This window comes from Falco peregrinus, chromosome 9 (genome assembly GCF_023634155.1).
Source record: "Falco peregrinus isolate bFalPer1 chromosome 9, bFalPer1.pri, whole genome shotgun sequence".
NCBI classification, from domain to species: Eukaryota; Metazoa; Chordata; class Aves; order Falconiformes; family Falconidae; genus Falco; species Falco peregrinus.
In genome coordinates, this window is record NC_073729.1 from 37,587,726 (window position 1) to 37,603,859 (window position 16,134).

At 48.3% G+C, this 16,134-nt stretch overlaps 2 protein-coding genes across 2 annotated transcripts in view; one reads left to right on the forward strand and one right to left on the reverse strand.

The window, feature by feature from the left end:
• The window catches only part of MMP24 (matrix metallopeptidase 24), a 38,622-nt gene extending 34,333 nt beyond the window's left edge, over window positions 1-4,289 (forward strand). Inside the window, exons 6-9 of the mRNA XM_055813315.1 lie at window positions 447-661; window positions 1,848-1,986; window positions 2,914-3,180; window positions 3,888-4,289. Coding sequence (XP_055669290.1) covers window positions 447-661; window positions 1,848-1,986; window positions 2,914-3,180; window positions 3,888-4,225 — 959 coding nt within the window. The 3' untranslated portion in view covers window positions 4,226-4,289. The remainder of the gene's footprint in view (window positions 1-446; window positions 662-1,847; window positions 1,987-2,913; window positions 3,181-3,887) is intronic.
• A 1,439-nt stretch (window positions 4,290-5,728) lies between these two features.
• Window positions 5,729-15,233, reverse strand: EIF6 (eukaryotic translation initiation factor 6). The gene is made up of 6 exons (XM_055813316.1): window positions 15,046-15,233; window positions 14,887-14,972; window positions 13,903-14,078; window positions 12,464-12,640; window positions 11,670-11,851; window positions 5,729-10,546 (listed from the first exon to the last, which is right to left on the reverse strand). Exons 1-6 carry the CDS (start codon window positions 15,150-15,152, stop codon window positions 10,537-10,539), a joined length of 738 nt encoding a protein of 245 aa, XP_055669291.1. The 5' UTR covers window positions 15,153-15,233; the 3' UTR covers window positions 5,729-10,536.
• Window positions 15,234-16,134: the final 901 nt, after the last annotated feature.

The following is a 16,134-nucleotide window of genomic DNA, read 5'->3' on the forward strand; positions in this document are numbered from 1 at the left end:
TAGATTGTAGCATGGGTTTTCACACTCTGATTTTTTTCTGGTTTTGCTTTGAGTTTGGCTTTGGGTTTTTTTGTGTTGGTCTTTTGTTTGGTGGTGGGGGTTTTTTTTGTGTGTGATCTACTAAACATTTCTAGGGTTATTACCTTTCATTTCAGTTTGGAATATGGTTGGTACGGGCTCTCCTTCCTTTTAGCTCCAGCTTCCTTGGGAAGACCTACAAAAGCATACTGCTCTTCAGTTCCTATCGCTCATCTGTTTTGGGACATCTTTCACATGTGGATGAATCTTGTTCTGCTCCCCGTTTCTAGGGAATGATCTCTGCACAAGGAGTATGTACATTCCTCGCAATGCTATTCATCCAGCCTGTTGCCTTTTAAAACCTGCGAGGGAAGCACAGAAAAGCCAAACTTCTCCACTTTGCTATACATTTTTCTTTTCACTTCTAGGTCCTCCTGTGGAGCCCCTGGAGCCAACCAGGCCTTTACCGACTCTTCCTGTTCGCAGAATTCACTCCACTTCGGAAAGAAAACATGAGAGACAGCCAAGACCTCCCAGTCCTCCTCTGGGTGATAGGCCATCTCCTCCTGGCACAAAACCAAACATCTGTGATGGCAACTTCAACACCGTTGCTCTCTTTAGAGGAGAAATGTTTGTTTTCAAGGTACTAAGAATTCCTGCTTACTCATGAGTCTGTCTTTGGTTTTATTGCTGGAAAAAATTAATAGAAGTATAAGACAGTGAGATTTGCAATGTCTGTGAAATAGCTCTGTTCCTCTGAGGCTGACGGGAGAGCAATATTAGAAGGAAATATAAGCAGATCGACTCTGTAATATTTGGAAACAGTGCTGATGGGATTCACAAAATATCCAGGCAGCCAGTGGACCAAAATGTGAACTGGACGCACTAGTGGAGAGAGAATTCAGGCACCATCAGGCTCAGAGAGGAGCCCTCTGTAAAGCCAGAAAGCAACAGCAGTGCCTAACCAGGGGGTACGGCTCCTCACCTCCGGAGGTGGCACGCTCGAATCCTGGGCTTTGGGCACACTCGGCCCACCAGGAGCTGTTGGGGCCTTTCAGCCGACCTTGCTTGTGCAGCCGGGGAGGAGTGAGAGGCTTTGCTCATAACCTGCATTAGAGTGCCTTGAATATGGAAATCCATGGTCCCATCCCACAATACCTGCGGCTTTCACTCTGCCCAGTGGGTGTGAATGTGGAGAGGGATTATACTGAAGGTCATTAAATGGACAAACCACATCAGTGGCAGAAAATGCCTGAACTGAAAATAGTTGAAGGCTGGGACAGTACCAGGGAGAAGTCTCACAGGCTCTGTCCTGCTCTTACTCATCCATGAGCATCCGCTATGGCGTTAACTAATGATCTTGTATCTAAAGGGATATTCCATAGTGCCTTTGGACGCTGTGTGCTTCACACAGTCACCAGGTACCGTTAAGGTTGTGTGGCTCTCTTGGGGTCTGACAGCTGAGCACCAGTTGTACCAGCACAAGTGTGACACCTTGGTGACGAGACACACAGAGACGTCACTCGCAGATGAGTTCGTAACGCATGTAACTGTGGACTTGCTTCCCCCTGCTCCTTTTTCCTCTCCTTTCCAGCCTTTTTCACAGTGCCAGCAATCAACTTCTCGCCCTCTTGGCTGCCATCTTCCCCACGAAGCGCTTCCCTCACTGGAGACAGTGTTGGGCTGCGTTGGAGCTGTCATCTGAACCAGGACTTCTTTAATGGTTATGGGGCCTAGGCAGGGGTTAGTAATGCTTGCTGCTGGGCACCCAGCCTGATTTGACTGCAAGATAAAAACAGTCAGTCTGAAGATGCTTCTGGTTTTCTCAGGATCGCTGGTTCTGGCGTCTGCGCAACAACCGAGTGCAGGAGGGATATCCCATGCAAATTGAGCAGTTCTGGAAAGGCCTCCCTGCAAAGATCGACGCGGCCTATGAGCGGTCTGATGGAAAATTCGTTTTCTTCAAAGGTACAGTACCTTTCCGTGCCAGCCTACCCCACCTGCCTCACACTGCGCTCCTCTTTTATGGCATGAGATAGTGAAAAGAGTTATGCTGCATCCTTGTCCTTTTCCTTCAGGCAGCCGCTAATGCTTAAAACATAGTTTGATGTGCGCTGGCCTTGCCAGGAAGTGTCTGTGTAAAGCTAATATTGATCAGTGGAAGTTGGCTTCCATGTGGTAACAAGAAATAGCTCCCATTTCCCCGGGAAGTACTGCCTACTGTCTCCTGCCTACTCCTTGAATACGTTTCAGCAGGGCATTAGGGCCTCTCCAGGTACAGGGCTCTCCCAAACCACCTTTCTGGACAAGTGTCTCCTAAAGAGACAAAATTCCCACCCGATGCTGGGCCCCACGTGCGCTCCCTGCGCTGTGCCAGTGGCTGGGCAGGATCCTCTAACCTGACAGCACCGTGAGCACGGAGGGGCAGCTGGAAAGCTTCAGCAGGCATCCACACACATTGTTCCTGGTCTTCTGAATTCATGTCTGCAGCTTCGGTCCCTCAGCTTGATAAACTGTATTAGAACCTGAGAAGGCTCAGGGAAAGGCAACAGAAAGGACTGAGAACTATGGGCTGAGCTCCTGCAAGGAACGCCTGGGCCTGGGCGAGGGCTGCCAGAGACGGGGTAGGAGAGAAGCCTTTGAAATCACAGCTGGCCTGGAGGAGGCAGATGGGACAGGGTTGTTTAACATCTCTTCCAAAACAAAAGCTGAGGAGCAGCAAATGAAATGGGGAGGTTTCAGGTTTAAAATGGAGGAGCAGCTCTTCCATGTAATACAGTAAAGCCTGGAAGCCCTCCGCATGCTGTGGTTCATTGTGGCTATTTTATGTTTATATTGATTTAACTACTACTGAGGCAAATTGTTTGTTCTTTGTGTGTCCCTGTTCATCTCTAGGAGATAAATACTGGGTTTTTAAAGAAGTGACAGCAGAGCCGGGCTACCCACACAGTCTGGTGGACCTGGGAAGCTGTCTGCCCCGGGAAGGCATCGACACGGCTCTGCGTTGGGAGCCGGTGGGCAAAACCTACTTCTTCAAAGGCGACAGGTACTGGAGGTACAACGAGGACAAGAGAGCAACAGATCCAGGATACCCAAAGCCCATCACTGTGTGGAGAGGAATCCCCAAGGCTCCGCAGGGAGCTTTCATCAGCAAAGAAGGCTGTATGTATCTGCAGTTGTTACACCCACCAGACCGGTAATGGCTTGTCTGCCTTGGCAGTCGGGTGGTGGGATGTGGGGTGGTTTATTTCCTGAGATAGGAATCAAGGCTCAGAAGTCCTAGGGTCACACCCGGCCGTGAGATCCTTCCTGACCCTCAGCCCAGCCCAGGTACCTCCTCAGCTGCTAGACCACATTATCATAATGCCAGCTCTGGGAGGGGGAACAAGGGGACTTTTTCTGGGTTTGATGCCACAGAAGCCCCTACCCAGGTTTTCCCAGGCCCTGATTGCAAGGATGCTGAAACTTATTTTCCTTGTAGCTCCCTGCCTGTAGCTAGCTCACTGTTACAGGCTCCAGCCTGCCTGACGTACTTTGAAGGCAGCCATGCTCTGAGCCGGGGGTTGGACCACCAGAGGCTCCTTCCAGCACATTTCTTTCTCCGATTTGAAGATTTCTTCCTCTTCTTCCAGTTGGGGAAAGAACCAACAACACTGCAGTGACAAGCCAGGGTTACAGCTTCTCCTTTAAATCCTAGCTCCAAATCCACCTTCACTTTTCCATGGTTTTAGGATGCCCTGGATGAATTTTTGTTGGCCCAGGCAGCTCCCACCGCCAGCCTCTCAGGCTCTCTGCACATCCTCACACAAGCACAGCTTATCAAGTTGGAAATGGTGTGGTGAGAAAATATTCTCTATTTTGTCTCCTAGTTTATACCTACTTTTATAAAGGGAAGGAGTATTGGAAGTTCGATAACCAGAGGCTGAGTGTGGAGCCAGGCTACCCCAGGTCAATCCTCAAAGACTGGATGGGCTGTAACCAGAAGGATGTTGAACGAAGCAAAGACAGACGCCTCCCCCACGACGATGTGGATATTATGGTGACAATAAACGATGTGCCTAGCACTGTAAATGCGATCGCAGTTGTGATCCCTTGCATTTTGTCTCTGTGTATCCTTGTCTTGGTATACACGATCTTCCAGTTTAAAAACAAAGAGGTGCAGCAGAATGTTGTGTATTACAAAAGACCTGTCCAGGAATGGGTATGACACAGCCCGCTGCACACCTCAACTCATTGATCTGATGAGGACTATGGACAAAAAAAAAAGAAAACAAATGCATTCAGAAGCCTACCAAACTACTTCAGTGACCTACAAGTTTTGGACAGCCTGGGACTGAAAGAAGCAGGAAAACTGGAAAAAATACAGGCAGCCTTGCAGTGTGGAGCCTCTTTCCTTCTTACTGCCTCAAGTCACGTGTCAGTCTTGGTGTGCCATCCTCCACAGGCTCACTCTAACCTCAGTCTTCAAGACAGGTTTCAACTGACCTGGGAAACTTCCTTCAGTTCCCTGCACCCTGTTAAACCCAGCATTCTCCAGTGTAGCTAAACCACCTCTGAACAGAACCATTTTTTTAATAGCTGTCTCATAAATGAATTATGATCATGAAACCTATGAACAGGAACAATTCAGTATCGTAAGCAGAAGACATTCTGATGCTGAACCATTCTAAAAGATCTTCTTAGTTTATTACAAAATCCAGGGAATTACCTGGATACAATTTTCCAATACCTGCTGGTCAGATGTTTTGTACATTCATAACTAATCAACGCTGCCACTCAGCACAGTGCATGAGGAACCACTAAGCACTCAAAGAGGTAAATGAGTGCAGAGCAGAAGCCCAAGAAGCACCAAACCAGACACCATAGTGTTAACCCAGCAACATCAAGCCCTAGATTGGGACAATCTGAAGGCAAAGTAATTGGATCTAAAATACCATCATGGGAATACATGTTTTTGTTTTGGGAGCCATTCATGAAAAGAAGTATTTAAATATCATACATTGTGTTAAGCTCCCGTCAGCAAGAAACAATGAACCAATATACTGAGAAATACGTACAGACGTAGACTGCACTCTGCCCCCGTTAAGATGCTGAGAAAAGATGAATTGTTGTTATGTGGCATGTATAATTAGATCGTGGAATTTATATGTTGGGTTTCAGAAGAATGGAAATGTTTGTTTGGAGTGAGATCGTCCTTATATTTTGCTGAAATAGTCAAGATACAGTAAGAATTAGGCCTGTTTATAAAACTAAATCCAATCCCTGTAGATGTTATAAACATTGTATGCCTTCGAAGTTCTTTTGGTTTTGCTCACTTCTTCACAGGCAAATATTTGGCAAAGACCAAAGGAAGCATGCCACGCAGTAGAATGAGTTCATCACTAGCTGCATTTGACAGAGACATAAAAATCAGGTAAAGGCTAGATAAATATCTGAACTTCTGGCTAGTAACTTCTCACAGCTCTCTTCCTACAACAGTAGCTTCTGCTTATCCCTCTTACAGTTGTGAACGGTTTAGGATGTTATGTCCTAATCCCAAACTTAGTGCATTTTGTTGTTGATGCTGATATTTCTGCCACGTTAAGAGTGGAAGAAGAGTTTCTTGCAATGCAATGGTGAAGTCCAGCCCTGTACAGAAGTGCCATTCATGTAGGCATATGAACTGCTTTGCACGCTCACGGTAAGGAATAGGTGATTAGTGTAAGCCCTCTGCCTATAACTGAATTTTATTCAGTGCAATGGAAGTGCAATTCACAGAATGTCCAGTTAGTATAGAAAAAGTACAGCTTTATAATGTCAGCTATGAAAAAAAACCCCAAGGATGAAAAACATGCTAAAAATATTCCTAATTACAATGATGAGGAACAAAGAAGCAGAAAGCTTGTTAGCACTCTGGATTTCTAAATAGTGCTCCAATATTGCTATGTGAAGCCGGATAGACAAATAGACATTTCTAGCAAAGCCCACTAGCACTGCATAACACGTGGTCCCCAACTGTATTTTGTCCTCCATAATTGATTTCCATAGCCAAGCTGTTTGTGTTTAAACATAAAGATATTACACACATATTACAAAATAAGTGAGAAGCTAGTAGATGCAAAACTTTGAATTTTAGTGAAGAATACATGATAACATCTCATGATGGGTGAAGGAGTGCAAAGGACCAAATGAAATCGGAGCTACTAATTAGACACACACCCCTCCACATGCTACTCCGTACATTGCTATGTGTACTATATATGTGGTAGAATGCAGACTACAAACGCCACAGCCACATGGCACATCGAACTCATTGTACGCTGCCATCTCTTCTGGGACTGTGACAGCCCAAACCTTTGAGCAACTTCCAACAGCCATCATTAAAAAAAATTAAAAATTTACAACCTACAGAAATGTCTGGTTTTGTTTCTATTTTTTCCTCCTGCCCAAAGGTAGATTTTTGCTCTGTTCAAAACCCTGTCCTGAGTAAGAAGCTGCCTGTGCCCGCAGCAAGCTGAGCCATTTGCGGGGCCAGGCACCTGCTGCCCCAGGGCACACCGCCTGCCCCTGCTGCCTAAAGTCAGCCTTCCGCAGAGAACTGCTGCTTCAAAGAACCAGAGGAACACCTGGGTGCCTTTTCTAGCTGCTTCATGACCAGCTCCCAGTGCAGATGCTAGGTATTTGAGCCTTCCAGCACCATGAGCTATTTGTGTAGGTGTTTAAGGGGCCAAGAAGCAGCGTTCTGCAGTCACAAGTGCTGACTCGGGGGCAGGAAGGCGCCCAGTTGACCCACTTCCCCCAGTACAGCTGCACTCACGCTGCTGCCATCTCTCTGATAAAGATCAGCACCTGCGCAGTCCTGGGGTGACCTGAGTCTGGCACAGGCATCAGTATTCACGTAAGGGATAACTCCTTCGTATTCCCACACCCAAGCTCTTTGCTGGGATTTGGTATTACGCTAAAACCAGCACGTGACCAGCAGAGCATCAGCTCGCTGGAGCACCCCAGGGCCAGGCGGTTGCGTTCCCATTCCTGTCCAGAAATGCAGCACCAGGCCATATTGCCCCCATGGGGAGCAGGGACCGGGGGAGCAGGGACCGCACTGCTCACTCAGCTCTAACCCCACCACCAAAAGGCTCTTCCAGGTGCGCTCCTGGGCATACATCCCACCCTGCAGCCAGGGGAGTCCTGGCGCACCTTTACCTCCAGCAGAGCCGCAGCAGCCCCCAGGCAAGCTGCCTACCACACTGCACTCAACAGCCTTTTTTCCCCCCCTCCAGTTTCTGACTACTTTGAATGATTTCATCACCAGTAAAGCATGCTCATTTTTCCAGGTACATTAGGAATGTGCTGGGACACACAATCGCTACAGTCAGAACAGAGGTGGTCCTCCACTGTAGGAGGGATTAGTTGTTCCTAACTCACAATTAGTCATCAAACCTCAGGGGGATCTCCCATCTCCCATTCACGAGGACTCGGGTTTTTAAAAACCTCTGTGCAGGATCCTGACAAAAGGTTTTGGACATTAAAGCCCACGATGGCAGCCAAAGCTACACACGCTATGACTTCTCCACTGAACCTGCAGTTGCAAGACGTTCATTCCTCCCTCAAAACCTCAGGACAACTCTTCTCCATCCTGCCAGGTTCCTCACAAGGCTCAAACCTTTCTCACAGTATCAGACTTCCGTGTCCAGCACAGCTGGAATCAGCTACAGTTCCTCACATCATTCCTGCAACCCTTCGTAACACCTGAATTCACACGTTACCTCCCACTGCCCAACAGCAAAGGCGGTCTATAGCCATGGGCGTAACCCACGGCCACACAGGTCAGCAATTCCATTTTTAAGAATCCCCAGAACCCGCAGGAGTGATACCCAGCACTGGGGACATACAGCTTGATTTTACTGACTGTTCCTCAACACCTCCTTTTGGCATCGCCACTGCAGATCGCTGCCTTTGAGAAAAGCCCATCAAAAGGGTCAGTCAATGAATGCTTCATTTCACATTCAGCCAGACTGAAATTACCGTTCTATCGACCCATCAGTCTGTCCTCATCCTTACTAGTCGGAATAAGTTAGTACAGACAAACTTCCCTGCACGAATCCACCGCCTTTCCAAAACAGAACACAAGAACACTGAACGTCGTGGCTCCCAGCATTGCTCCCTGTGAAACTCCTGTAAAATTTAACCTTTTACTCTTGTTCCCCCATCCTCAAGCATGTAAAGGGCTTCCCTCTCATTCCATGGGATCACTCAACCCACAGTCCTTAAAAGCCTTTGGCACAAAAACCTGCCAAATGCCTTTCACACATACAAACAGTGTTACAACAGACCTTCTCCACACCCCTGTGGACTTGTAAGACATGACACCATTAAAACACCAAGTTTATACTCTCTCATGATATCATGTATCCATGTTTCTACTAATTCTTTATTACAGTTTCTGTTTTCCTTGTACATAGGTCCCTCTTACTAGTTCAAAATTCCCACAAACCCCTGTTTAGAATGACTATCATCTTTGCCACCTTTCAGTTCCCAAGCTTCAATGCGACTTTTGTAAAAGGTCACGCACCAGTTAGCAATGCCCTCTTCTCTCTGTGTCCAACCCTCTTCGTCATACCACAACCCCAACACTGTACCAGTATCTTTCTTACTTAAAAATCTGGATTACACAGAGTGTGGATTATTTTTCTTGTTTACCTCTAAGCACTATTTACCACATAACACACATCAAGATCACCAACACAAACCAGGATTCCTGCCCATCAACTGGAGTGAAAAACGAGTTACAGAAGTTGCAGGGAAAAACTTCAGCCTTACCCATTCCACGCTTGATGACATGCTAACACCAATAGCAGAAGTCAGACCGTTTGCCATTTATAGAACAAGAACAGAGAACAGAGCCCTGCAAGGCAGCCAAAGGAAAACAGCTTCTCACTCTCAATCCTGAGATATGCCAAGAGGAGGAGACCTGGAGTCATTGTCTAGAAAGGCAGTCCACCCTATCAAAGGCACCACAAACACCAAGAATTGTTAGCTGTAGCAGCAAGGAGCTATGAGCTGCTTACAGGCTTCCCGGAATGGCAGAGGGAAGGCAAGCAGCCTGGAAATGGCAGCCCCTGGCTCGGTTACCATTGCAGACAGCCCAGACGGCAGGACTGCTATGATCAGAGAAGATTCTGTGGCAATCTTTATTAAGGAGCAACCCATAATCAACCAAAACTTACAAAACCTTCCGTAAACATCCAGGCAGTAAAACAAAAAAGGAAGTTTACTTAATTTTCTGCAAAGCCTGAAGCACCAGGGCCAAAAAAGAGCTCTGCCCACACTGCCTTCAGGACAGCATTCCTCAAGAGAACCCAGCTGAGCAATGCAGCTCTTTGGAAGCAAGCGAGGAGCTTCCACATACCCTTAAGATGGGAAATGGAGACATTTCTGTGCCTTCAGGACACCGTTAACAGGCAAGCGGAAGTAAAGCAAGTGAAGTAAGAGATCAGCGAGCAACAGCTCTGTTTAGAATGAAATGACTCTCTTCTACCTGAAAGCAGTACCTATAGGTCCTTTTCACCACCATCACTCCCTGGCAAGGGCAGAGCTCCTAACTGGCAAGCTCCCAAATCTATAACATCTGACTGAATGGAGTAACTGGTTAGAACCGTGTGACTTAACATGTCTCCAAAATAACTCAAGATGAGGTGGTTTACATCTTTTTCGATTTGCTAAGAGTTTCCCAGGGTAGGTGGCTAACTCCTATAGAACAGATGAAAGCCCACTGGCAAGAGCATGCAGGGTGCTCTCTTGCGGGTGCCTCCGAAGCAGCACACATGGCACCAGGCATCTGCAGGCAACAGACCAAATGTCTGTTCCACAGACAGTCACACATTTTTGCTGTTAGAAGCTCCTGGACCAGCTTTGAGAAACTCCAGGTTTAATCAGGGCTGATCACTCAAAATCATTGGCCCTGTGGGAACAGCTGCCAGTCAGGGCAAGAGAGCAGGTGATGGCTTCTGAATTATTTTGTTGCAAGTAAACTACTATGGTTTTGGTATTGGACAGACAAGAGGCTCTTAAGTCTACCAACATGAGAAACATCGCTCTTTAGCAAGAGCAGGAAAAGAGATCAGTGACATGTATGTGCTGAAACAGACTGCTGTGCAGCAGACACCAATGCATTATTTAAGGCAAAATAATCTCTAGTGATCAATACTCAAGAGTATTATATACAGGAGTAAATATTGTGGGCTTATCTGAGGGGCTCAGTCAGCATCACAAAACGAGAAAGCACAGCTGAAGAACTGGAAAGTGTCAGCAAAGGGATAGAGAGCATTCCTTATTTGTAATTTATGTACGTTATTTATCAGTTTTTGCAATAATACTTAGTTTACAAAACACTACAAAAAGTTGGTTTTGTAGCCTCTTCCTTGGGCTACGCCTGCAGAAACAATACCAGAAGGTCTAGATGTCTGTAATCCAAAGTGCAGCTTTCCAAAGGACACTTCACTCCTTAGGAGCTTTCTGGATTGCAGGAACCAACACTGCTCATGTCAAGCTAAAAAGACAAAAGAGAAAGGAGATTTAGCAGACAAGTGCCAGAGAAGGCATTTCAAAACACCAGCAGTCAGTTCTCAACCTCCAATTACAAAGGCCCAGTAGTAATTTCCCTTCCTAGAACACAAGACTGAAAAGAGGGAAGCAGACCGGCCAGCAGCCAGCCATGAGAACAGACTTGTCAAGCTGGCAAAGGCAAAATGTACACTCAGCCTGGCCTAGGTAGTTATCAAAAGCTCAGAGCAAGATTAATTATGGCTCTGTTATGTTCACAGACATCCAGCCTTTATACAAGGACTGTAAAGGGGCAACAGAGAACTCTTTCAAAGGGTTCTTCATTCAAGGAATTCCTTAGTCTTTTCTTATGCCATAAACCATTCCCATACATTCTCACAATAACTGAGAACACAGCCACTAAGCTACAATGGCCTAAGTAGCTCAAGAACACACCTCTAGCACCACAGCAATGATTTAAGAGTTGTAATCAGATGAAAACCCAAATGTTTGCATTTGACATTCATCTGTATGTATGCCTAAACCTTGTTTGTATACATTAATGAATGGGGAAGGTCCTATATCACTACCACTCTCCAGGCACGACACAAGAAAAACCACCTCCCATTAAAAGGCAACTTGGACAAAGCCTTGACAACAAAGTTTGAAAAAAAGATTTAAAGCAGCAGCAGACAAGCTCCTAAGTCTTCGTGGCTCCAGAAATGGTTGCAGCAGGCATCTGAAATAATTTTATGGGTTAAAACAATCATAGGCCACAATGCCAAGCAAAGCCACTGGCATCTTAACTTTTAAAACAAAATTTGTTTATAAAAGCTCCATTCATGTCATAGCTAAGCACTGAACAGTTAGATTAAAAAAAATGTATCTGAAAGTTGAAATGGATACTATTTCTTACAAAAGGTGTAACAGGTCTAAGAAGGCTCATTAGTTACAAGGAAACAAACTCTTCTGCAACAAGGCAATTGTCAGTTACCCAAAGAGGAAGTAAAAAAATCAAATACTAGAAAAAAAAACAATAAAAAAAAAAATCAGATGTGAGAATAGCTAGCTTTATAGTAAAATCTTGCCTGCTTTGATCATGATCACACACAGACCTGGGTCCTCCTTACCTGTCAATCAAGGAATCTCTCATGTTGGTAGCAATGGTACTTGGCTGAGCTTCATTCAGCCTGAAGATACTCTCGATGACAGAGAGCTCAGTGCTGGTTGTGTCCAGCCCGCAGAAGGCACACCAGTCATTTACAACCATTCCTGCTGCAATGACCTCGCTGCCACGGTTCACTGTTCCAGCCTAGCCAAAAAAATAAAGCAGGCAGAGTTAACAGGGTATGCTGACAGCAGCACGTTTCATTACGTCTCCTTATTACAAGTCTTTAGTGGAGTGCCTAAACTCACGCTCCTGAAAAGATTAAGGCTTTGGCCATCAACAAAGTTATAAAGATTTCAGATAAAAAGATTAATGGACAGCACTTAATCTCTTGAGAGAAAATTGCATGACATTCAGTGAAATAAAATCTAACAAATAGCAAGCATAAAGGCACAGCAATTGTGAAACTCACAAATCCAACTGAGCAGGCACAGGATTTTATGGCTTAATTTTTTTAAACACTGCCTTTGGCCAAACCACAGACAACACACATTCTGTATGAAGCAATGGGCGCAATTTGCATAATCCCAGCAGAGCAACGTTTCAGAAGCAAACTAAAGGCACTAAGCAACTTGTTTTCCCTGTCTTTTCTCAGTCTGAATGTCTCAGAAGACTTGCCCTGTTCAAGTCTTCTCTTCACCTCCCACTTGGAATAGCTCCGCATAGGGAACAGTATCCAGGAGCCCCCAAGATACAGAAACATTAAAACTGAACTGGGTTAGGAGGGAGTGGCAAGAGAAAACACAAACGCCTTACCACAAGTGGGACCTGGAGCAATGAAGACAGTTCATCCTGATCATCAACTGAGGTTTTAGGGTGCACAATTCCTCCTTGGTTACTAAAAACACAGTAACTTCCTACTAGCACCTGATCTGCCACTGTTTGTCTGAAAACTTCAACCTTCAGTACGTCTGCCAAAATCTCTTCTGTCTCCTGCAAGGAGAGAATAAAATCCTCAGCAAAACAGTATCACAGAATCCAAAGTCAAGCTATTGCTGCATGCAACCTTCAGCTGGGATCCTCCCCTTTGAAAGCCTGCCCACACTCTCACAATCCATTGCAATCCAATCACTTACTCAGCATCTATACTCCAGATGTTTCCAGTTACCTGTGTGTACTGAGCTGGGCCACTATAACTAACCACAACACCACGCCTTTACTGAGAAATGCTCTTGTCCCCTCTTTCTGGAGGATGCTGGCAGCACATCAGTTGTGTCAACGCCTGTTCTCTGGGCATTCCCTGTGAACCAGTCCTCTCTTGTCCCAGGCCACTGGGACAAAACTGTCTTATCCTTCTGCATAACTCTCAAAAAATCCTTCCCCTCCAGGTTCGCACTGTGAATTCTTTTGTTTTCTCCCTCTTTGGCCATCTTGCCTTACCTTTTATACTTATTTAAAACCTAATATGCTGCAGAGATCCACACCCCCTTTTTTTTTTTAACCTTTGTACTCCTAACACAAAGTCCCACTTCTTCATCACCTTTAGCACAAACCGAAAGCAAGCACTGTAAGGACCTTCACCACACCACACCCCTCTCTCTAGTGCTATTAAGATATCAGTTCTCAAACATAAAGCAGCAGCAGCTTTGTCTCCTCTGGCCTTATTATAAACTTCCATACAAGAACCTTCTAGTTTTCTATCACCCCTCTGTAAGCACGCACCACCATCGCATCCATGGCCTCTTTCAACTATTACAAATTTCAGCAAGCTCAGCAGTAGCTTATAATTACTGCTGTAGTCCTGACTAAACTCTTCTTTATGGTCTCCTTACTACACACATGCATACTCACTTTCATTCATTCAATTTTACATACACAAAGCAAATGGCACCTGACAATATACTTCCACAACCCACTCCTCCTCTTCTACAAAAGGGCATTCACTACAGCACGCTGAACAAGAGGGCACACGCTCTACTTAGGGCAGGATCCATATCCACCAATACAGAAAAAGAGGCAGATGAAGTGAAACCAAGTCAGAAGTCCAAAATCCCATTTTGAGACGTCTGTCTTGAAAAGAAAGGAAACACAAGGCAGCACAGCCTCCTAAGTGACATTAGCTCAGCTGTTAATACAGCTCTTCTGATTCCTGTGCTACATACAGAAATCCTCAACAACCATAAACCCAAACTGCAGCTTGGCAATCATTTCCCATGCATCCAGCATGAATTTAAAAGCTTTATACAGCCATATACCCTGTCAAGATCTGGATGTACAAGAGCTACATAATCATTGCAGGTAGTGACATTGCCCAGCGCTGAGAGCCGCTCTTCTACTCGCTGAATTCGCACAGAATCTGGAAGACTATTGCGGATATGTTGAAGCTCTTGGTCTGTCGTACTGCTTGGCACCAACAGTCCGTGCCTGTTTCCTATAATGACAAAGACAGAAAAGAAAAAAATAATATTTCCACGAGGCTTCCCACTTTCCTGATGTTTATAAAACAAAGGCTTGAATTGTCCTTGCCCTATCTGCTCCTCCCAAGCCCCAAGCTCAGCCCAAGAGAAATAACGTTACCATTTAAAACCCTGCGCCACAGGTAAGGAACACCAGGACGAAGCATACTTATCTCACAGTAGAAACGGGTGAATGGCACTAACTTTAACCACTTCCCTTTTCCAACAGAACTAAAGGTTGGTTCTCAATGAAACACTTTGACTAGAAATTTCCCTGCAGATGCCGATTACCCCACAGCACCCCCCGATGCTGCCCGTTTGTACTACTTTACTGCGGCAAAGCAGGAAGATGGCACGGACAAAGATTTTGACAAGAACAAAGCTCAGGCAAGAGGTTTGTCTGCCAGAACAGGGTCGCACTGGCCAGAGACCGACTAAAGACTTTTCTCTGCCTTTCACATTTGCTAACGCCTGGCCCCTCTCGGGCCCTGCCCCGCCAGCGCTGGCACTGAGCCGCCAACCCCAACGGCTCCGGCCCCTCGCCCCGCTCCCCAGAGCGACTTACAGGTGTCCTCGGGCCCCGAGTGGCACACATGTCCACTACCCCAGCGCCGTCACCGGGCACGTTTGGGCTTTTCCCTTCTCAGCTCGCCCTCCCCCCACGCCTGACCCCAAGGCCTCCGCGGCCGAGGGGCGCCGCCCCCGCCAGGCGGCGATCCGCTGTCCGCACAGCAGCGCCGGGGCCCCAGCCCCTGCCCCGGGGCCCGGCCGGCCGGCACCTACCCACACACATCCTGCCGATGATGCGGCAGCCGGCGATGGAGGCGTGCACCACCGGGATGGTCCCGAAGAGCTCCCCCTCGAAGACGCTGCAAAGAGAGGGCGCGGTCAGGGCGCGGCGGCGGGGCGGCGGGGCCGGCCGGGCCCGCGGGGCCTCCTCACCTGTAGAAGTTCTCGGAGCCGCCGATGGCCACCAAGCAGTAGGCGTTGGTGAGCTTGGCGAAGCAGCCCAGCTCGTTGTTGTTCTCGAAGCTGGCGCGGACAGCCATAGCCGGGCAGCACAGCGGGGACGGGCCGCGCTGCAATGGGCGCCGCAGCCTCGGCCGGACGCACGCGGCACGTCCGCTTCCGGCGGCGGGCAGGCGGAAGTGCGCGGGTAGAGCGGCCCCGGCCGCGCCGGGCGGGCACAGCGCCGCCGCCGGCCGGGAGGGGCCGCCGCAGTGAGGGGGAACGCGGGAGGGAGCAGCCGCACGGGAGGCCCGGGCGCTGCGGCACAGCACGTGCCGGGGCACCGCCCGCCGCCACGTGCCTGCGGGTACCGGTACGGGCCGCCGCCACCGCTGCGCCCCCACAGGCCACCCGCACCCGCTGCGCGGCGAGGGTCGCTGCCAACCGCGTGCCCACACCCGTCCCGTTGCGGCAGGGCCGTGCCCAGGCGCCGCCTTCTCACTGACACCGGCCGCCCGCAGCGTCACTGGCCGCAGACGTGTCACCCCACCATCCGGGTGCCGCCCCAGCACACCGCTCGCCTGGGGGCCACCCGTGGCCAGGTGTGACCCGTGTCAGTGCCGGCGGGTGCCCCGCGGGAGCGTTGTGCAGGTGCCATCCCCGTGGTGACCCCCATCGTGCAGGCAGCACTCACACAGTGACCCCCCTGCTGTGCAGGCACCACCCGTGCAGTGACCCCCACTTTGTGCAGGTGCCACCCGCACAGTGACCCCCCCATGGTGCCGCCCACCTGCTGCCAGCCTGGTGCAGAGGGGCCCTGGCCCAGCCCACTTCCCCAGCAGGGACTCAGCGCAGCTCCTTCCAGCAGAACAGCACCTTTATTTCTCCCCGTGTCACCTCTGGTCACCTCACCTGCAGCATGTGGCTACAGGGGGGCGAGTGCTCGGTATGCCCCAGGGGCACCCTGAAGCCCCGGTGGCCGGTCTCCAAGCTGTAGCAAGTTCTGCTGTGAGCCTGGGCAAAATGGCTCTTCCCCACACGGGTACAGGTGTGGATTATGTTTCTGTCATCTCCCGCCTCCCA